This window comes from Mesoplodon bidens (assembly GCF_964165515.1).
Source record: "Mesoplodon bidens genome assembly, chromosome: 14".
Classification (NCBI taxonomy): Eukaryota; Metazoa; Chordata; class Mammalia; order Artiodactyla; family Ziphiidae; genus Mesoplodon; species Mesoplodon bidens.
In genome coordinates this window covers 10,883,440-10,904,939 of record NC_138170.1, presented here as the reverse complement: position 1 = coordinate 10,904,939, position 21,500 = coordinate 10,883,440, and the positions used below count along the sequence as shown (strand labels likewise).

The 21,500-nt window shown below is 49.7% G+C and overlaps 1 protein-coding gene across 1 annotated transcript; it reads left to right on the top strand.

Moving 5' to 3' along the window:
* Nucleotides 1–1,866: 1,866 nt before the first annotated feature.
* On the top strand, nucleotides 1,867–18,272 carry CD8B (CD8 subunit beta; the record flags this gene model as incomplete). Its single annotated transcript, XM_081253674.1, has 6 exons — nucleotides 1,867–1,909; nucleotides 5,080–5,439; nucleotides 8,703–8,792; nucleotides 13,499–13,588; nucleotides 15,142–15,178; nucleotides 17,583–18,272. The coding sequence occupies 6 exons, from the start codon at nucleotides 1,867–1,869 to the stop codon at nucleotides 17,593–17,595; spliced, it is 633 nt and encodes a 210-aa protein (XP_081109800.1). The 3' UTR covers nucleotides 17,596–18,272.
* Nucleotides 18,273–21,500: the final 3,228 nt, after the last annotated feature.

Genomic DNA, 21,500 nt, shown 5'->3' with positions numbered 1-21,500 from the left:
GAAAGTTTATAGCAGCATTATTGACAATAGCCAAATAAGTAGAAACAACCCAAATGTCCATTAATAGATGAGGGGATAAACAAAATGTTGTATATACATACAACAGAATATTACTCAGCCATAAAAAAGGAATGAGGTACTGATACATGCTACAAAATGGATGAACCTCAAAATCATTACTGGAAGTGAAAGAAGCCAAACACAAAAATCCACATATTGTACGATTCTGTTTATGCGAAATATTCGGAATATGTAAATCAGTAGAGAGAAAATGAAGATTAGTGGTTACCAGGATTTGGCGGGGGGAAGGGAGCAATAAGGAGAGACTGCTTAATTGGTACAGAGATTTCCTTTGGGGAGATGAAAATGATTTGGAATTAAATAGAGGCGGTGGCTGCACAACATCGTGAATGTACTAAATACCACTGGATTATATCCGTTTTTAAATGGTAATTTTGTGTTTTCATTTCAAAAAAAAAAAAAAAGCTCACACTAATGTGTGGTCTCCCCAGGTCTGCCCTGTGTACGCTCAGGCCTCAGCGGTTGCTCCTGGTTAGGAAATATGGAGGGAGACTCTGGCCTCTGGCGGGGCTGTAGGAGCAGCCCCACACTCAGGACATGCTGCTCCCCCTCTAGTGACTTTGAACTCTCTAAACCCAGCTCAGCAGTGCCGGTCCCCAGCGACGGGTAAGGGAGCTGAGGCAGGAATAGGTTGGAAAGGAGATTGGCTTTGGACGCTGAAAGTATCCCTGCCCCATGGCCTGCTTTAGACCTCCAAGGACACGCCATCCCCAGTTGGGTAAACTCCAGGCTTTTAGGGTGACCCGCACGGCCTGCGGGTCTAGGTCCCTGTTGATATTGTGACCTTCTCCCACAGCCCTCCCCGGGTTCCCTCTGCCCCTCAGGCCCTCGCATACCCAGCTCTCCTGCTTGGATCCCTCCCCCACCTTCCCACTCCCCGCTTCCTCTGCTAACCTGCACGTGAACAGCAAGATCACCCTGACAGGTCTCCCTGCCCAGAGCTTGACTGCACCACCGGCAAACAGAGCTGCAAGGCACTGCACAGCAGGAGGGGAGAGGCAGGGCGAGAGGACACACACACTCACACACACACACACACACACACACTCACACACACACACTCACACACACACACACACAGCTTCAAAGTGGGCGGGCATCTTTGTTGATCTTCTGCTAACTCCCCATTTCAGTGTTATTTTAACAGAAATTACACATTGGGGGGTGGGGGGGGGTAGAGAGAGCATCCTAAACTTCTCAGCTCTTCCAGACTCTGAAGGTCAAGGTCTGGCTTTGCCCCCGGTCCAGGCTGGCTCCCCAGCTCACCTTCCTCAGCGTCAGACTACGTGTCACTGTCAGTTAACTTTCCTTCACCCTCACAACTCTGTGCCCTTGAGGGAAGGGCTTGGGTCTTGGTGACTTCAGGTCCAGCTGGCCCTGGAGTGCACAGGAGGCTGTCAATAACCACTCAGAAAGGAAGGAAGTGACCGGAGTTAAGGTCCTGCTGCACCACCACTCCCGTGGGACCCTCCTGAGCATCCTCACTTCTCTGAGCCTCAGTTGCCTCATCTGGGGTCACATGGAGTGCAGATCCTGTTCTGACCTCCCAGGGCAGGAGGCGATCACACACGTGCGATTGCTTGGAGACGCAGCCAAGACCTTTGAAATGCGGGGAGGATGAGGGCAGAGACCTCGACATCCTCTCACCAGACTCCCGCCTCTCTCCCCCGCCAGGTCCCTCCCTCCCTGCTACCCGCTCCGCCCTCCCCCAGCTGCCCCGCCAGGTCCCAGCCCAGACCATCTTAGCCGAGCCCCGCCAGGACCAGATGTCCCGGGCGCGCCAAGATGCAGCCGCGGCTCTGGCTTCTTGTCGCCGCGCAGCTGGCAGGTAAGGCAGGGGGACCCTGGGGCGCGCGGGGCCGGAGCGGGTGGGCTTCGCTGGACCCGGGAAGAGCCTGAGCCGTGGAGTTTGGGGAAACTGTCCCCGTAGGATGCCCAACCCAGAGCCCGGAGCTGCGGTGGCGCCCGGGAGGCGGCCGGCAGGCACAGTCCCTGGGGGTGGAAAACCTCCCCAGGGAGCTCATGACCCCAGGGCTCCCGGGAGCCTCAGTGCCCCAAAGCCTGAACCTAGAAGGGAAGACAGGAAGAGAGGAGGGAGAAAGGAAGGAGGAGGGAGGGTTGAAGGAGATGGGAAGGAAGAAAAGAGAGAACGGAGGTCCAGAGGGGAAGGGGAAATGCCCTTATCCAGGTCTGGCCGAGACGTGCCCCCAGGAAGGGGCCAGGGGCCTAGTTCTGGCTTTGGTGCACTTGGTCCAGGGTTCTGTAGACATACTTTTATTACTTCCGGGGAAGTATCTGTAGCACAATCCGCCAAATACCAGGCTGTTGCCAGTTCTCAGGCAGGAGTGTCAGGGTACCCCCTGAGGGTCCCCAGTTTCCCGAATACTCCCTGGGCGTGGGTGTCATAGGCAGTGTGGCTCCCCGGACAAGCAGCGATGGAGTTCGAATGTTGGGGTTAGAATACAGCAGAGTCTGTCCCTCTGGCCAAGCCCAGTCAGTCTGTTTTTTAGAAGAAACATCTCCACACCCCAAGCTGCCCACTAACCTGTGGTTGATTTGCTGTCTTGTTCAAGAAGTCCAAAGCTGATCCTCCTGCCAGGGTGATAAAGCCTGCCTGCCTGGGCTTTGACCTAATGAACTCAACGACATCTCAAGTAGAAGCTAGTCTAGGCCATTCAAAGCTACTAGTGTTACTGTGGGTCATTTTAGAAACAGCAGGTCCCTCTGAGAGTGGAGTCACGGGGGGACTGAGACCATCAAATGAATCAAATGAGACCATGTGTGTGGTAAGGCCTGGCTCTGGGTCCGGAGTTCAGACTGGACTCAGCCACAGCCGGGGGTTCAGCCTCCAGGGGCTGAAAAGCAAGTGGGCACGAGAGAGACCAGGGTGTGTCTCAGCCAGGAAGTCTTCAAGTCAGGATGCAGGAGAGGATCGTACACAGAGCCCAAGGCCCCTCCAACCCCTCTCCACTCTGGGCTTTCTTGATAGAGCTTCTGGAATCTTATTTGCAGCCCTACTACGTGCACATGAGCCCATGATGTGGATCCGGGTTTCCTCAATTCAAGGAGTGGCTCAAAGCTCAGGTTCTGGGGTCCCAGACCTGAGTTTGAATCTGGATCCACCACAAAGAGGCTGTGTGACCTTAAGCAGCCTCTGTTATAAGGTTAAGCAGCGGTGTTAACCTTCCTGAGCCTCTGTTTCCTCATGTGTAAAATGGTATGTTTCCTCCCAAAAGATTTGGTGAGGATTAAACAAAATAATGCACGTACCATATTCAGTACAGTGATTCTTTATTTATTTATTATTATTTTTTTTTTTGGCCAAGCCACGCAGCATGCGGGATCTTAGTTCCCTGATCAGGGATTGAACCTGCACCCCCAGCAGTGGAAGAGAGGAGTACTACCCACTGGACCGCCAGGGAATTCCCTGTCGATTCTTACTATCTCCCCCAGGAGGTCAATGATCCCAAACAATGAAGAATCTCTACTCTGCTAAAAAGGCAGTATGGCTTTTGGGGAGAAGAGAGAAGGCCCAGCAATCACCTGGGTCCCAGGTACCCTTTCATTCTCAGTGCGAGCAGAAGCTTAGAGCCATCTGAGTGTGAGGGGAGTCCAAAAGTTTAAGTTCATTTCTTCAGTGTTAGAGAAGGTCACTCTGGGGCCAGGGAGCCTGAGCCCCAAGTACAGGCAGGATTGTGAATGTGGGCCACGACCTCAGAAAGCCTTGGGTACACACACACACACACACACACACACACACACACACACACACTCTGTGGCCTCCTCTGCCCATCCAGGTCTGTGTCATCTCTGGACCTTGATGCTCCTGGGTCTCTGCCCTGGTCTGCAGTCTCCTCTGCCCCGCAGCTAAAATGAAAGCTTTGCCAGGTCACATTCAGTTTGTTGGACTTGGCCGTGAAGGACCCATTCTAATCCTCTCCTTACGATTTCATTTGCTACCAGTAACAACCCCTGAGATGTGAGACACACAGGCAGTGAGTGATTTACCCACATAGAGCACTTTCCACTTGGCAGTGCTTTTTTGGACATTCTAAGCCTCAGAAGCAGGCAGGACAGCAGCAGCAAGCCGCCCTCCTTTTATAGGAGGAGACAGGCTCCACGACTCGCCTGAGGTCCCACAACTGGCATGGGGCACAGACGGGGTTCGAGGCCAGGTCTGTGTGTTCTGCTCTAGTTTTCCTGCACAATCCCCTACCTGCAGGGGCTTCCCATCTGCGACTGAAATGAACTCCCAGCGCCACGTCTGGGGTGTCTGTCCTTCCACTCGGGAATGGGGATCCAGAGACCAGTTGATTATGGGCTTGGGGAGTAATGGGCTAGAATTGTGCCTACCAGGGGAGAGTGAGTTCCTCTTGCTGGTTGTCACTGTCCAGAAACGGTGGCTGGCCCTCTTTCAGGTTGGCCAGACCGGCCATGTGCTCTGCCGGTGATTCTGAGCTCCTCTCTGAGCTTGCCCTGGGTCTCCTGCAGCTGCTTGGAGCCTTTTGAAGGTCTACATAGAGCAGCAGCAGGACAAGGTGAAAGGCAACCAGCTTTGACTTCAGATTGAATCCTTGAGTTTGACTCCCAGGCACTTACTAGCTGTAAGCAGGACTTTGAATAAGTCATGTCATGCCTCAGTTCCTCATCTGTGAAATGGGAATAAAAATCCCAAAGTAAGTCTGAGGCATGATTGAGGTAATTTATGCAAAGAGCCAGGCATAAGCATGCAGTCAACAAGGGGCGCTCTCTCCCCTGTCGCCTTTGTCAGACTGGCATCATGAACACCTGCCTGGTGGATGATCGCATGGGGGATGGGGTGCTCGAGCTCTGAGTCCTGGGGCCACCGGCTGCATTTCACACAGCATTTCCCCAGGCCCTGCAACTGGGCAGGCGCTCTCATAACTTCTCTCATACTTGACTACGGGTGACGCTGAGGCCCCAGGAGCCTGGCCAAGAAAAGGTGCTGACGGTCTCTGCTGTTTCTGCTTCTCGTAGCTCTGCGTGGCAGCTCTGCACTCCTGCAGACCCCTGCGTCCGTGACGGCTCAGACCAACCAGACGGTGAAGCTGTCCTGTGAAACCAAAACCTTCCCCACGAACTCTCGCATCTACTGGCTGAGGCAACACCAGGCCCCGAGCTCTAACAGTCACTACGAGTTCCTGGCCTTCTGGGATCTCACCAGAGGGACTGTGTACGGCAAGGAGGTAAAGCAGGAGAAGCTAACTGTGCTTCGAGAGTCTTCCCGGTACAGTCTCAGCCTCCAGAGTGTGAAGCCTTCCGACAGCGGCGTCTACTTCTGCATGATGGTTGGGAACCCCGACCTGACCTTTGGGAAGGGAACTCAGCTGAGTGTGGGTAAGAATCTGGCTCAGTGCTGTAGATGAGCACTGAGCACCTACTGGGTGCCGGGTGCGTGCCAGGCCCTGGGACATCCCACTCTCAGTGAGCCCCGCCCTGCAGGAGGGAAGGACCTCCAGAAGCAACAGCACTACCGCTAATAGAAACAAACACTAACCCAGGGCTTCCCCGGTGGCGCAGCGGTTGAGAGTCCGCCTGCCGAGGCAGGGGACGCGGGTTCGTGCCCCGGTCCGGGAAGATCCCACATGCCGCGTGAGCCATGGCCGCTGAGCCTGCGCGTCCGGAGCCTGTGCTCCGCAACGGGAGAGGCCACAACAGTGAGAGGCCCGCGTACCGGGGGGGAAAAAAAAAAAAAAAAAAGTAACCCAGGGCCAAGCAGGTACCAGGGTCGTACATAGTTATTTCACTTAATGCTCTCAAGCACCCTGGGAGGCAGGTGCTGTTTGATCCCATTGCAGATAGGATGCTTAGGAGCATCACTGCTTCTTCTGGAGACACAGGGCAGCACTGTCCTTCAGCCATTCTATGTTCACCTGAGGCTGTGGCTGGACTGGGCCGAGTCCCCAGACCTGCCAGTGGTCTCAGAAATCCCCTCCCAGTGTGCACACGGGGAAAGAACGAGCATGGGGACCCATAGCTTGAACCCACGCCCAGAGTTGCAAGGAGTGAGGAGGCTGGATCCCAGACCCAGCTGCAAATTCTGCTGCAAATTTACCCAATGCCTGTGGGCAGGTCACTCCCCTCCCTGGGCCTCAGTTTTCCCATCTGTATTGTGGGGCTGCTAAGGGCCTCCATGACTCCCTCCAGCCCTTAGAAACTGCAGTTCCTCAGGAGTTAAGTCATCATGTCCAGTAGAAATATGTTTTGAGCCACAGATGTAATTTAAGATTTTCTAATAGCCACGTTCAAAAAAATCAAAAGAAACAAGTAAAATTAATTTAAATAATATATTTTATTTAACCCAGTGTATCAGTGATATTATTATTTCAATGTGTAATCAGTATACAAATTATTACTGAAAGATTTTACATTCGCTTTTCATACTAAGTGCTCGATATTTATGTGTACGGCACATCTCGGGTCAGACTGGCCGCGTTTCAAGTGCTTTGTAGCACACATGGCAGGTGGCTGCCATATTGGATGGTGAGGGTTAAACTATCAAGGGTGTGAAGGAATCCTCAAAGGCCCCCTCCCCAGGTTAGCCCCTGGCGAAGGCCAACGCCCAGTGGGCCTCCCACTGTCTTGCTTCCCACTCACCTGGGATCTTTTCAGGCTGGGGGCATTGAGAGTGACAAGGGGACCCCCAGGAATAGACCACTCAGCATGGGAGGTGCAGGCATAGCGACATAATCAGGAAGACACAAACCAGAGTGATGCCCTCGTCACATGTCACCAACCTCGGGTCTTACATCAGGAGGTAGGGAATGTAGGGAGAGCTCTCCCGACAAGAAGCTGAGGCATCCCTGGAGGGGTGGGTGTCAAATGATTCTTGTATTGAAAATTGGGCTTTTGTGAGTTTGGGGTTTTGGTTTGATTTATTTTGTCTCTCTAAGCCTCACACTGCCCACTCATGAGATTTCAGGGTCTAGGAAAGGTGGATGGTGAAATAAGCAAAACTGGTTTTCAGAAGATTCCCGCCACATGTACCACCACCCGCTCACCCCTGGCTTTGATCTTCCCAAACCCCTCTCACTGCCTGGCTCCCCGGGAATGGCAGTCCCTCCTCCAAACACGTGCTGGCAACCGTATCATCTCTGCAGGGTACGGGTATTCAGAGTCAGAGCCTGCCCTCCTGCCAGAAGGTCAGTACATTTTAAAGGAGGAAGCCTGGATGGTAGAGAAGATGGGCCTTTTTCAGGCCCCTCAAGACACCACGGGCTCAAAACTCCTGCCCCTTTCCAAGAGGAGAGAAGTGGGGAGAACTGGGTGTGGCGGAGTAGTATCAGGAAGAATCAAGGGTACCTGCCTCTGGGCAAGAAGACATTGAAATAGAACAAGTCTCCCCCACAAACCCCCATCCGTCCCCAGGCCACTGTGCCCAGGCAGAGCTGCCCCCTCGCAGGCTCACCACTGCCCCGCTGGGAGCCTCTGTGCCTCCACGTGTAGGAAGTAGGGGAATGAATACTTCCAAGGCAGTGCGGACTAAAGGGGGTAATGGAAGGTCAAGACACCGCAGCAGAGGGCCGAGCTCCTCCCAGGCTTTCAGAGCAAGAGACTGAGGCTGTTTTCCCCTTTTACAAGAGTTTCCCACAGCGCTCTGATGACCTGATGTGCTTAACTTTTTGTCAAAACGCATTTGCTCTTGAAGCAGTGTGTGGGGTGAGAGCCTAGGACACGCATCTTTTGGCTCAGATGGCGGCCCTGCCGTTTCGTGGCTCTTGAACTCTGAGCAAGTGATTTATTTCAACCTTTTGAGCCTAGGCTTCTTCGGAGATAAGATGCGGAAAATAGTGCCAGTCCCCAGAGCTGTTGGGTTCAATAAGCTTAAGCTGACACTCTTGGCATGGGCAGTAGCCCGAGGTGGGAGCTTGGTAAGGGTTAATTCTGGTTAGCTGGCTCTTCTAGAAACTTCATGGAGCAGGCAGAGTGGGGCACGTTTTCTCTACTGCTCATGGCTCAGGGCAGTGAGCGTCTGAAGTGTCCACGTTTTATATGGAAGCTACCGGGCCCAAACATTGGCTGCTCCTCCCTTTTCCCTTGACTCTAGAGTTCAAGTTCATGGTATCACCCGATTCCCTCTCCTACCATTTTGCAGAAAATCATTTCAGTGAAATGTCTTTCCCCAACCGTCAGAGGCAGGGGTTGGATTCAGCGGCGCCCGGTGTCCCCCCTCCCTTAGCACCTCCGAGCCTCCGGTGTCTCCCTTCGCCCTGTGGGCTTGTCCCTCTGCCCGGTCCCAACACTTCAGCATGTGACACTGGATTAAAAAGGGGGCAACGGAGGCACAGAAAAGTGATAGGACTTGCCCCAAGTCACGCAGTGGTTAATCAGGGGTTCTGGGGCTCTTTTCACATCTGGGTGGCTCCAGAGCCCCTCTCTCCAGGACACCAAACAGACCCCCATCCCTAGGCCTTCAGATTAATCTGAGAGTTGGGGAAGTAGATCAAAAATCCCAGTGATCGGTGACCTTCAAGCCCCAGAGCAGCCTAGGGAACACGGAGAAGGACTTTAGTACCTGGATATAAGATGTGCAGTTGTAAGTTTTATCTCTGAATCCACCTGCTGTTTACCTGGCTGAAACATGTGTCTTGCTTTTGTAGTTGATGTCCCTCCCACCACTCCGCAGCCCACCAAGAAGACCTCTCCCAAGAAGAAGGTGTTCCGGTGCCCGAACCTGGTGACCCTGAAGGGTGAGTTCTCCCAGACCCCTGGATTCTCAGGAGGACAGCAGACACCCTCCCTCCCTCCGTCCCTCCCTCCCGTCTTTCCTTCCTTCCTTCCTCAAGCCCTTCCCAAGTGTGGACTCCAGCCTGTTTCTCTAGCCCTGAGCGGGGGTCTGAAAGGGAGCTGAGTGCGACAGCTAGTCACACTAGACAGCTAGTCTCTCTAGTGGGAGACACACTCCCAAATCATCACAGGACAAAACTCAATGAAGGATACATCCACCCAAAACTTGCATACAAGTGTTCCTAGCAGGATTAAAAAGTAGAAACCACTCAAATGTCTACCACCTGATAAATGGATTAACAAAATATGGACTCTCAATACAGTGGAACAGTATTTAGCCATAATCAAGAGTGAAGTACTGATATGCCACCACATGGATGAATCTTGAAAATATTTTGCAATGGAAGAAGCCAGTCACAAAAGACCGTATATTATATGATCCCCTTGATATGAAATGTCCACAATATGACATTCCTTGAAGACAGAAAGTAGATTAGTGGTTGCCTAAGGCTGGGGGGTTGGGGAAGGAATGGGGGGAAGACAGCTAATGGGTACAGGATTTCTCTTGGCGGGGATTAAAATGTTTGAAATTAGATTCTGGCGATAGTTGCACAACTCTGTGAATATAACAAAAACCATTAGATTATACAATTTAAACAGGTGAACTTTACAATATATAAATTATATCTTAATAGAGCTGTTAACAAACAAAAAACTCAACCCAAAGGACCAGCACTTTGGGACTGACATATACACACTACTATATATAAAATAGATAGCTAATAAGAACCTACTGTATAACATAGGGAACTCTTCTCCATACTCTGTAATGATCTATATGGAAAAAGAATCTAAAAACTAGTAGATATATGCCTATTGTAACTGATACACTTTACGGTACAGCAGAAACTAACACAACATTGTAAATCAACTAGACTCCAATAAAAAGTAATAAAAAAAGACAAAGGACCAGCACTTTAACCTTCCCCAGTTTTGATGCCTAATAGAAGACCTAGCACACAGTGTGTGCTTCATATACGTTTACTAATGAGTAAACCAACTCACTGCTCTGTGCTACAAGAACCAGACACCGTAGCTGAGTACACACGCACACACACACACACACACACACACTTGCCTTGAACCCATCAGCCAAATGTGTTTCTGGAAAAACACTGACCTCTGTCCCCCCAAAAGTTACTGGTGACAAAAAGAAAGTGCCACCTGCTCCCACCCATAGGACAAACCACAAGCAGCCACACCAGGGCCGCCTCATGCTACTGGTGTTGCTTTGTCTTAAATATTTATATAAAGTATCAGAAAGAGTCTGGGGGGAGGCATCTAGCAGGATCCAGGGCATGGGAGAGGGAAGCTGTCACATGAGTTCACAGTAAAAAGCAAATCAGAACCCAAGTACAGAAGGACAGAGTCTTAGGGAACATAAAGGCGGAGACAGTATGAGCTCATTTTATAAAGTATGCCCCCCAACTTTGCCTAAAGGATTTCAGGCAGGGTATAACCCAAAAAAGGACACAAAAAAGGACACAAAAGTGCCTCCAAGACAGTAGAGGCACTAAGATGAGGATTCAAAACCTGGGTCTGTGCCCTGGCTCTGGAGGAACCAAAAAACCCAGTGAAGCAAAGAGTAGACCCCAAGTCACGTAGCACCACTAACACCCCTCCTCCCACCATAATGATATAAAGAAACAACCCGGGCATCAAAGCCTTCATCCTGGCACTAAATTCTAGAAAAAAATCTGCTCTGTTCGTTCTTATGTAAAGACCGCTGCACGATAGTGAATTCAGTAGCACTTTATAAATGATGGAAAAATGGTCTTCAGATTTTTTGCATCATTTCTGATACCAACCCTCAGTAAAATCCCAGGGTAAAATGCAATTCCAACATTAGTAGGTTATTAAGAATAACCAGGATGTGTGTGAAGGTGGCCAAGTTGGGGGGAGGGGCGTCAAGGGGAGTAGGTGGAGGTTGTATTGGGGGTGGGGACCATGGGGAAGTGTAGCCTAATGGTAAGTTAGCCAGGCCTAGGTCTGAATCCCTGTCTGCTGCTGCTTATACTGTGCGACCTTGGGCAAGCGATTCAGTCTCTCTGAACCTCAGTTTCTGTCACCTGTCAAGTGGGAATGCTCACCTGGCTGCAGGCAAGGCAGGATAAAATGCGATACTATACACAAGGCACTCAGCTTGGCGGGGCACCTAGGCAGAGCTCAAAGCTTGTTATCATGAAAGAAACCCACAGGCCGCCATGGGGAGGGGCCTGCTCCCCTTGAGACAAGCTGGGGAGGTGCTAGGGGACAATTTCTAAAGTGCTGTGACAGGAACAGTGTGGTGAGATACAGATCTCAGGAGACCCCAAGACCCGAGCGAGGCAAAGAAGGTGGGGCTGAGTGTCACTGGCCACTGGCTCCCTGCCCAAGCAGGCTTTTCGCCACCTTTACTAGAAGCGGCAGTTTTCCTGGTAGGTGATCACGTTTCACCGAGGACCCAAGGACCGGTAGCTGTCTCTTGGCCTCTAGTTCAGGTCATAGCTCAGGAGGCCTCCCCTGACCCCTCACCTATCCCTGCAGCCTGTGTCCACCTCCCTTACTTAAAACTTTATCCAGTGGGCTTCCCTGGTGGCGCAGTGGTTGAGAGTCCGCCTGCCGATGCAGGGGACACGGGTTCGTGCCCCGGTCCGGGAAGATCCCACGTGCCGCGGAGTGGCTGGGCCCGTGAGCCATGGCCGCTGAGCCTGCGCGTCCAGAGCCTGTGCTCCGCAACGGGAGAGGCCGCAACAGTGAGAGGCCTGCGTACCGCAAAAAAAAAAAAAAAAAAAAAAACTTTATCCAGGCATAATTTGCGTGTCATAAAATTCACCCATTTTAAGCGCATGAGTCAATGATTTTTAGTAAATTTACCGAGTTATACAACCATCACCACGATCTACGTTTAGAACATTTCCATCAAATTGTCAGATCCCTTGTGCCTGTTTGTAGCTAATCTCTGTTCCCACCCCAGCCCCTGGCAACCGCTAATCTACATTCTGTTGCTATAGATTTCCCTCTTCTGAACATTTCATACAAATGGAGTCATAGAATATGTGGTCTTTCATGCCTGGTTTCTTTCACTTCACACCATGTTTCTGAGGTTCCCCCAGGTCGGGAGAACATGGGGGAGATGAGAGGGAGGCAGACAGAAACCCTCACACATCAGAGGTGGGAAGGACTTCCAAGGGCCTCTCAGCCAACCTTCCTCTGCACGTGGCACCACGCAGCCTTGGTGACGGCAGGCTCCCTCCCTCGGAGCAGCCCACTCCATCCCTTCTGCCACCTCTCCTGCCCTTAAGCTGTCACGATGGGACTGGCAGGGGCTGTAGAACTCGGGGCATCTGGGTCCAAATCCTGGCCCTGCCTTTTAGTATCCAGGTGACCTAGGGCATGTAATTGAACTTCTCTGAATCTTGGTTTTTCTGAACTGAAAAATGAGAGATAAAAATGACAGTAATACCTTCCTTCCTCACAAGATGGAAGTCTGTAGTTAGTACTATACTTGGCACATAGCAGGTCTTCAGGAAACCTTCTCACCTTTCCCTGACATCGAAAACTCTCTCTAATTTTTTTAACCTTGAGCCCAAATCTGCAGCCTTTCCCTTTTCACCCATGGGTCCTGGTTCTGCTCCCCAGCTACAGCCATAGGGACACGAAGGGTGCCAGAGAAGGATTTGGGGCATCGATGATGTAAACTCTGCTGTTTACATAGCATACAAAATGGGCAAAGGAACAAATAGGCAACTGATAGACGAAAGATCATACGAGGCCAATATATGAAAATAGGCTGAAATTGACAAATGGTGAATTGAAGTGAAATATCATTTTTCACCCACTGGACTGGCAAAAACTAAAAACTTCGATAATGTCAAGGGTCGGCAGGGTGCACCACTGGTGATTAGGAATGGAATTCACTGCAGCCTCTTTGGAAGGCATTTCACAGTATCTGTTATAATTGAAAATGGATATAGTCTATGGTTAGTAGTTCTCATTTACAGTATCTGCCTCCGGCAGGCTTCTGCATAAAGAAAGAAATGTACCTGGATGTTTTCTGCAGAGGTATTTGTAAAACACAGGAAACAAACAAAATGCCTGTTTAAAAAAAAAGAATGTGCTGGCACGTTTAAGTGAAGAAAAAAAGAAATCCTGGTTGCAGAACAATTTGTACTATATAAGCCTCTGTGTTTTTAAAAGCTATATGGGATGTATCTATGTAAATTATGTATGTGTGCATGCAAATTAACAACGGCAGTTACTTCTGTGAAGGAGCGCCAAGGGGCATTCTAACCATATACTTAAACCTTTTACAGTGAAAATATATTCAGGTATTTCTTCTGAAATTGAAGGTTTTAAAAATAAATAAGAAAACTCCCATTACCAGGCATGCAAATTGTCTATCTCACTGGAACCTACATAGCTCCTGAGTTTATTAATTTTTAAAATTTGCACGTGGGCCATGAAATTTTATATGTGAAATGATCTCAGTGTGTTTAAAGAGCCTAGAAAGAAGACTGGAAGGAACTATGTAAACAGCGGTATTCTGTGGGAGGTGGGGCTTCCGGTTGATTTTTCCCTCTTTGTATTCATCTGCACATCTCAACTAGTTAATGTGTGTGTTTTCCAGGCCCGTCCTGTGCCCCCCTCATTGTCGGCCTACTGGTGGCTGCCGTCCTTGTCCTGCTGGTGGCCTTGGGCGTGGCCATTCACCTACACTGTAAGTTGTGCCCTCCTGGGTCGTCATGGCGACCCCTTTTGCTGTTGGAGGTGTCCCTGCGGGTCCTTCCTTCTCTAGGGAAGCAGGGCGGATGGCAGCCTGTTGGAAGTTTGTCCCTCCAACCCCGAACCCATGATAGTTCCAAGAAGCGGTTCTTGGCCTGAGGCCAAGCTTCAGGGATCAGAGGACACCCTGTCTCTGCAGTCAGGCAAACTTGGATTTGAATCCGACTCTGCTGATTCCTGATCTAGTGACCTTGGGCGTATGCCCTGGCCTCCCTGAGCCTCAGCTGCCTCACCCCGGGTAACCATGTTACCTACTTCCCAGGGCTGCTTTTGTTAAGTCCCACCCAAGTGCCCGGCTCGGGGCATGGGCTCAGTAATCAGGAACACCCGTGAGCAGTTGGGATGGAAGCAGTGCACAGAGATGGCGGTAGGGTTTGGGTTATGTTCCCAGAAGCTAGAAATCCTCCCCTCTGTGAGGCTGTGGGGAAACTCAGAGATGGCTGCTGCACCCTGTCACTTCAGAGGTGGGATGACCTCCTTCTACAGGCCCCCCTGGGAGCTTCAAGGGAGGCCCACACAGCTGGCCAAGAGCCCAGAGCCCCAGACTCTAGCCCTGACTCTTCTGCTCGCCTGTGCCACCTTGTGCAAGTCACTTACCCTCTCTGGGCTTCTGTAAAATGGGACGGGGTGGCCCACAAGGATGTGGACTAGATCAGTGGCTCTTTCATAGGTCACAGACCCCTTTGAACGTATGATGGCAATATGGACCCTCTCTGCAGAGAAATGCACCATGTGCACATTTTTGCATACAATTGCCGCCCCCCAAAAAAGGGATCCATTTATTCCATTCTAAAAACCATTAGAGTTCAGGGGTCTGCAGACTTTTTTGATCAAGGACCTCATCAGTAAAAAAGTCTTTTAATTATAAACCCTAACTTCAATTAGCTATGTTTATTTATTTAATAAATTCTGTATGTATATATTTAATATATAATTATAACTATATTTATATTCTTAAATGATTAATATTTATGCTAGCTGTGTTTATTTAATAGTCTATGTATGTTATTAAATGTGCTTCAGAAATAAAAAGGATGAGACAAACATGTAAATAGACATGCTCATCTTTCCTTCCTTCATCCCAGGGGGAGATCTTGCACTTCCCCAGAATACACACGCTCTGCTTTAAGACCACCTGCCTGTACAACCTCTGCTTCCTGACCTGCTGTGAAGGGCAAGGTGGCGCATTTAAGGGCACACAGACCGCCACTTACTAGCGACGTGACTTTGGGCAAGTCGTTCAGTAACACACTCACTGTCTACGTCAGCTTCCCCATATGCAAAACGGAGATAGTAAGGGTACCAGCTCTTAGGTTTGCCATGAGCAGTAAGGGAGTTAAAACCCATGAGGTGTCTGGAGCAGAGCCTGGCACCAAGGAAGTGGCCCGAGGTGTCAGCTGCCCCTCTCTTCGCCCTCCTCCCTCTCTGGGGCTCGGTGTCAGTGGCTCAGAGCCCATGCCAACCAGCGGTCTTGTTTTCTCCTTCCAGGCCTGCAGAGGAGAGCTCGGCTTCGCCTCCTGAAACAGTAAGTGGTTGGGGCCTTGGGAAATTGCCTGGGCCGCAGCCCTGGGTGTGGCCCTGGCTTCCTCAGCCCCTGCTGCTGCCCACAGCCTCCAACTGCGAGAGCCCCAAACAGACACCACCTTCAAAACAATCACACACTGTGTTAATAGATGGGCTCATGGAGTTCAGGCAAAGAGAGAACCTAAGCAAACAGAATACCGATGAGTCGTCTAAGTATATGTCAAGTATGGTAAGATTTAGCTCTTAGAAGCAATTACACTCCAATAAAGTTGTAAAAAAAAAAAAAAGATTAGAGGAAGAAAAAAAAAGATTTAGCTCTTAGCTCTCCTGAGAATAATAGTGAACTCTTTTTTTTTTTAAATTGAAGTATAGTTGATGTACAATGTTGTGTTAGCGTCAGGTGTACAGCAAAGTGATTTAGTTATATATATTCTTTTTCAGATTCTTTTCCATTATGCGTTATTACAAGATATTGAATAAACAATCAACTACCGCATAGGTAGAACCAGTAGGATATCCCAAACTTTTTGCCACCCGTTATTTCATTCAGCTTGGTCCTGCATGACCTAGGAGGGTTATTTTTACAGGTCAAGACTTGCTCAAAGCATTAGGGACAGTAGAGCGCAGCCTTGAACTCGAAGACAAGTCGGTTCACCCCAAGGCCAGCATCTCCACCAGTGGAATCCCTTCCCTCCTGGTGTTGTGTGTTGCACTTGACCCCACCTGGGTCCCAGGAGTTGGCAAACCCACTGGCTGAGTCACGTAGACACAGGGGCTATAAGGCTCGCTGCTTAGGCCCACTGAGCTGGGTAAGCTCCAGCAGAAGCCAAGGCAGAGGCCAAGGCTGCCTGAGGCTCCCAGGCTCAAGGGCTCTGGACCCCTGTTTGGCCACGGGCAGTGCCCTTGGACCGCCTTTTCTGCCTCAAAATAGAGATTGTTTCACATCTACCTATCTCATTAATTACACCCCCCTCTATGTAGAGTGTTTGAAAAAAAGAAAGAAAGCCCCCGCTCCTAGATTGAAGATCAAGAACTCTGGCTCTGTTGTGAGGCAGATCTGGGTTTGAGTCCTGTCTGCTACTCACCAGCCTTGGGACTGTAGGCAAGTCACTTCACCTCTCTGAGCCCCTGATTCCTCATCTGTAAAATGGGATAACAGTACCAACCACATGCCTATTGTAAGGACTTACTGAAGCAGCACCGTCTAAGTGCACAGCCCCTGGATCCTTGGAGTCAAGGCAGCAGCTCATGTTACTTACAAAAGGCAACTTTATGAGCCCAACAACCAAGAAACAACATGTTTTCTTGTTGAATTATAAGTGACAGACCATATTATAGTCGTTTCAGGTGTACAACCTAAAATGTATTTTTAAATTCTCTGAAATGATAAATTTTCATATATGCTCACTCTACTGTCTGCTCTACATTATTACACACATTGTGTTTGTATATATTTGTATATATGTATAGTTGCTTATACATGCCTGCTGCATTTCATGGGCAATTTGAGATGGTAATTTTGATGGTGTGCAATTTTCACTTTATGTGCTGGATTTAAAAACTACCCCGTACTTAAGAGACAGTAACTTAAGTGTATTTGTTGAACTCTAGACCTCCAGAATGTTCTGTTCAGAATCTAACTTGTGGTGACCTGTTGTGGAGAACGACTCCCCCTCAAGGAGCCGCCTGTGCTGTGCCTCCCACTCACCCCTTCGTTTTAACTTGTTCCCCAGTGATTTGAAGCCAGTTTGGGAGGAATCGGCTGCAGGACCTCATGCTATGGCAAACCCCAGGGGTTGCGAGGATCAGCTTAGGCGAGGAGGGGGCTGGGGGTGGCCCCGGGTGGGCCCCTAGCCCCCCTCACCCTTTTCATTCCGAACAGCGCTGCTTTCATCCGTTGCCTGTAATTACACTTACCTGTAAGATGTCGTTGAACAAAAGGGTTTGTGGCTAAAAAGAAGTTTGAAAACCACCTCTGGTTTTGCTATCATGATCCAGGTGTGGATGAAATAGTCCCTGGGCCTCAAAGATCAGCTGTTACTAATTCAAGTTACAATTTGGGGCAGACATTCCCCAGCCTCTAACTGGCCTTAGAAAATCATCTATCGGCAGGCCACGTTCCTCTGGTCCCCTAGTGTGCATTGGTGAATCGCTTACCTTAGAAGGTACCGCAGGATAGTAACACTATTCAAAGCTAGAGTTCTTAGGGCTGCGTTTTTTGAGCATTTCAATTTTTTTTAATGACTGAGATGGGCCCTAAAAATATACCAACACAAAACTCTTGGCCCTAGGCTACTTACTTGGAGTGGAGCCCTGCATCCTGATGCACCATTTATCTCTCTTACAGGAAATACAATAGCATTTGCCTGATAATAAGTGGTTTCACAGCTTGCTGTTGTTTTCAGGTTTTGTAAGTGAGCAGAGGATACGTTTTTGGTGTCCTGCTACAAAAATACATTGGTCAGTGATGAGCGAGATCTGGAAAAATGAGAGAGAAAGGACATGCTCAACCATGGAAATGTCACTGACCTGCTGAAGCTGCCTGCTTTTAACTACTGCAAGTTCTTTCTGTGGGCCTCATGCATGGGAGCAACTTGTAACATGGTCATCGGGAATCTTAGAGAGAAGGCTTCAGAACCCCAGGGCACTTTCTGCAACTTGCAAGGCACACTGGAGGATTGAGTACAAAATGGCACCCAACGCACCACTTCCGGCTCCTGTACTCCTCCTGGGTTGGGCTGGGAATTTCAGTGTTGGCCATCCAGCCACCGCCTTGCTTTGCCCAGGTAAGGCAGTGACATTGAGACCCGAGTCTCTCATGGGATGGTGCTGGGATGGGTCCCTTTTGTCTTCCCAGGCTGGGGCTGACCCTCCTCACAGAAGGCCCCAGAGAGCAGAACCAGACTGGAAATGAGGCTTCCAAGAGGGACTGACCTGGCTTCCATGGTCACTTCAGATTCTGAGGACCTCCTTTGGGGCTTGGAACTTGTGGCTTGGGGGACAAGAGGCCACTTGATCTCCCACCAGGAAGTCCTTCAGCTTTCACTTCTGCCCTCCCATGGCTTGTATGTTTCTTCTCTTACTCTCTGTTCTTGTTATGATAATATCTTGGTTGTAAAAATAAAGTCTTGAGTAAATGATGCACATGACTCCTGTGACGTAAACACACAAAAGCTCATCTACGCAGCAAAGATGTCGGTGCTCAGTTAAAAAGAGATGAGAAGGTTAAAATGACTATGTCTTCATTTTGCGTCAAGCTCTTCATTTGCCCCCAAACGTGCTGTACTCCACTGTGTAGGTGCAGAAAGAAAGCCTGGACAGGTTGGAAGCACCCAAGGCACCCAGAGCCAGGTAGCAGGTGCCCCAGGGGCCACCCCCCCTCCAGCCCACCCCCAAGTTGCCTTCACTAGCACCTGTTCACTCCTACCGAGCATGGAACCCCAGGGACTCCTGGCCACGAGGCCGGCGACCTTGCACCAAAGAGAAGGTGAGACACATCAGGGTCTCTGTCACACGTCTGTTAATATTTTACTGTCTCTCAGCTTCAATAGTCGGAGAAGAAAGATGCAAGGAGAAAATGCTGAGCTGGGGTGGAGGAGTTGTAAAAGCCCCTGGATCTTATCTTAGTTCCCCAGCCTGGGCTTGAGCAACTTAAGAGCTATTGAGCCAAAGAAGAATTCAAACTTTGGCTGCATTAACAGAAGCACTTGGCCCAGGTCAAAGGAGGAGAGAGTCCCACCTGCTTTTCCTGGCCAGCCCAGGGCTGGGAGGTGGGATTTAAGTAGGGCAATTGCAAACCAGGCCGTCTTCAGAGGCCTCTGGCAGCCGCAGAATGTGACGAAGGGCCAATGTGACCGTCTCCCAGCATCTGAGAGGCTCCCCGTGGAGTCAGGGGCACAGCAGGACCAATTGTGGTGGGTGGGAGTTAGAAGGGCATAGATGCAGGAGGTGCTCAAGAGAAACTGACACATTCTGCCCATCAGCTGTAAGGACAACAGAACAGGCTGCCTCCCAAGGCTGACAGGTCATGGGAAAGGGCCGGGTTAGCCTGGACCAGACTCCTCCGGGGTTCACTTTGCTCCGAGACGCCCTGTTTAATAAGAGACTAAGGCCCAGACATGCAGCCTACCCTCCCTGAAGGCTCACACCCTGTCCGCAGAGGAAGTAAGAACAGATCTCAAGGGCCCCCCAGCCCACTACGGGCTCTGCTATTTAGCTGCATCCCCCTGCTGCTGTCTTTGTGATTGTGTTTAGTTGTTTGTGCGTTTGCATGGGGTGAGGTTTGGGGTTCAGGATGGGGGGTGCCTTTCTGTTTTCTGTGCAACAGGCACCTGCTGGGGCAGCCTGGGCTCCATCTGCCCGGGGAGCTGGCACTGGTTTGGCTGCAAGCGGCAGGGGCTGCGGTGAGGAGGTCTGCACTCAGCACCTGACTTTTGTTTTGAAGAAGGAACTGAGCATTTGCTACTTTCTGGAGGGCCATTATGGCAAAACATCAAAAACTTTTTTCTTAATTTAGCTATCTTTTGACTAGCAATTTCACTCTTCGGCACGTATCTTAAAGAAACACATCTCAAAGTGATGTGTGCAAAGAAATATGCATCAAATTGTTCCTTGGAGCGTTGCTTATTAGCCAAAAATTGGAACCAATCCAAATGTCCCTCAAAAGGAGCCAGTTAGATCAGTTGTGATGCAAGGGACTCCACGCAGCTGTGAAGGAATGAGCTAGAAGCCTATACGCTGGCATCAGATGATGACCGCTACATCTGCATCTATTATAACATCTGTATTGATTATTCTCATTTTAAATGTAATGCGTTGTCACTGTTAAGTTCAAGCACAGATAAAAACAGGCAAATATATATAAGTTAGAAGTCAGGATATGGGTACCCTTGGTGCAGGGATGATCATGAGAAGGGAGTAGGAGGTTTGGGGTGGGCATGTTCTGTTTCTCCATGTGGGAGCTGGTCATAGGGGTGTGTTCAATTTGTGAAAAGTCAATAGAGGTGTACAGTCATGAGATGTCAACTTTCATATTAGCTATGGAAATAGATATACATTATACTTCTATAAAGAGATATTTTAGGGCTTCCCTGGGGGGGCAGTGGTTGAGAGACCGCCTGCCGATGCAGGGGACACAGGTTCGTGCCCCGGTCCGGGATGATCCCACATGCCGCGGAGCGGCTGGGCGCATGAGCCATGGCCGCTGAGCCTGCGCGCCCGGAGCCTGTGCTCCGCAACGGGAGAGGCCACAGCAGTGAGAGGCCCGCGTACCACAAAAAAAAAAAAAAAAAAAAAAAGATATTTAAAAATCCAAGTACAGAACATTTCAGAAATGTGTAAAGTTGGTATTTGAAAGTTTCTTGTTCTTCCAGATTTTTCCTGCATGTACTTTTTAAACAGAAAATTGAAATCTTATAAAATATACTATACGATATATAACATAGAATATTGAATCTTATTGCTTGATTTTTTTTCTCTAATCAAGACCTCTGAACATATTTGTTCCTATATGAATAGAAAAAGGTCTGGAAGGATATGCTCCAAACTGTTGATGGCATTTCCTCTGGGGAATTTCCATTTCTGCCTGGTACATTTCTGTGGTCTGTGAATTTTTACAATAATCATCTATTACTTTTAAAATTGGGGAAAAAAACGGAGGTTTGGAAAAAAAGAAACAACTTGTTTTAAAAGAGGCTCTGGTGGTTGTAATCTTAAAAAATTGGAATCTGTTTAAATATCCATCAGTGAGGGATTTGTTCATAAATCATGATTTTTAAAACTCTGTACAACAGAACTCACTGTGATGCGCGCTGATACAGCCGGTAGACCTAACTCTACCAGCTGTACGACCTTGGGGGAGCTACTTGACCTCTGGGAGCCTGTTCTTTCCTTTGAAATGGGGGCTCCAGTAGCATCTCCTCCTCAGTCTTGTTGTTGGCCTTGGATGACCGCAGAGAGGGGGGTCTGGGGCAGTGCTTGTTTCCTCCCCTCCCCTCCTCTTAGTGGGAAGCAAGGGTGGAGGATTCTGGGCCCCCGCTCGCAGGTGTGGCGCCCGCCCAGCCCCAGCGGGGCCAAGTTCAAAGGAAGAAGGGGGCTCCCACATCCCCTTCCTTTTCATCCTTACTCAGCCCCACCCCCTCACCCCAGCCGCTCACTCTCTACCTGTGGGAAGTGAGCAACTTGTTTTCAGAAAGTCATCCCCGGCCCTGTGTGGGCTACAAAGCTGATCCGAATCTACCACCCAGTCAAAGGGAAAGAGAGAAAGAGCCCTGTCTTCAGAGGCCTTTCCAGGTGTGGAGGACAAAAGAGGTTTTCTCTGTCAC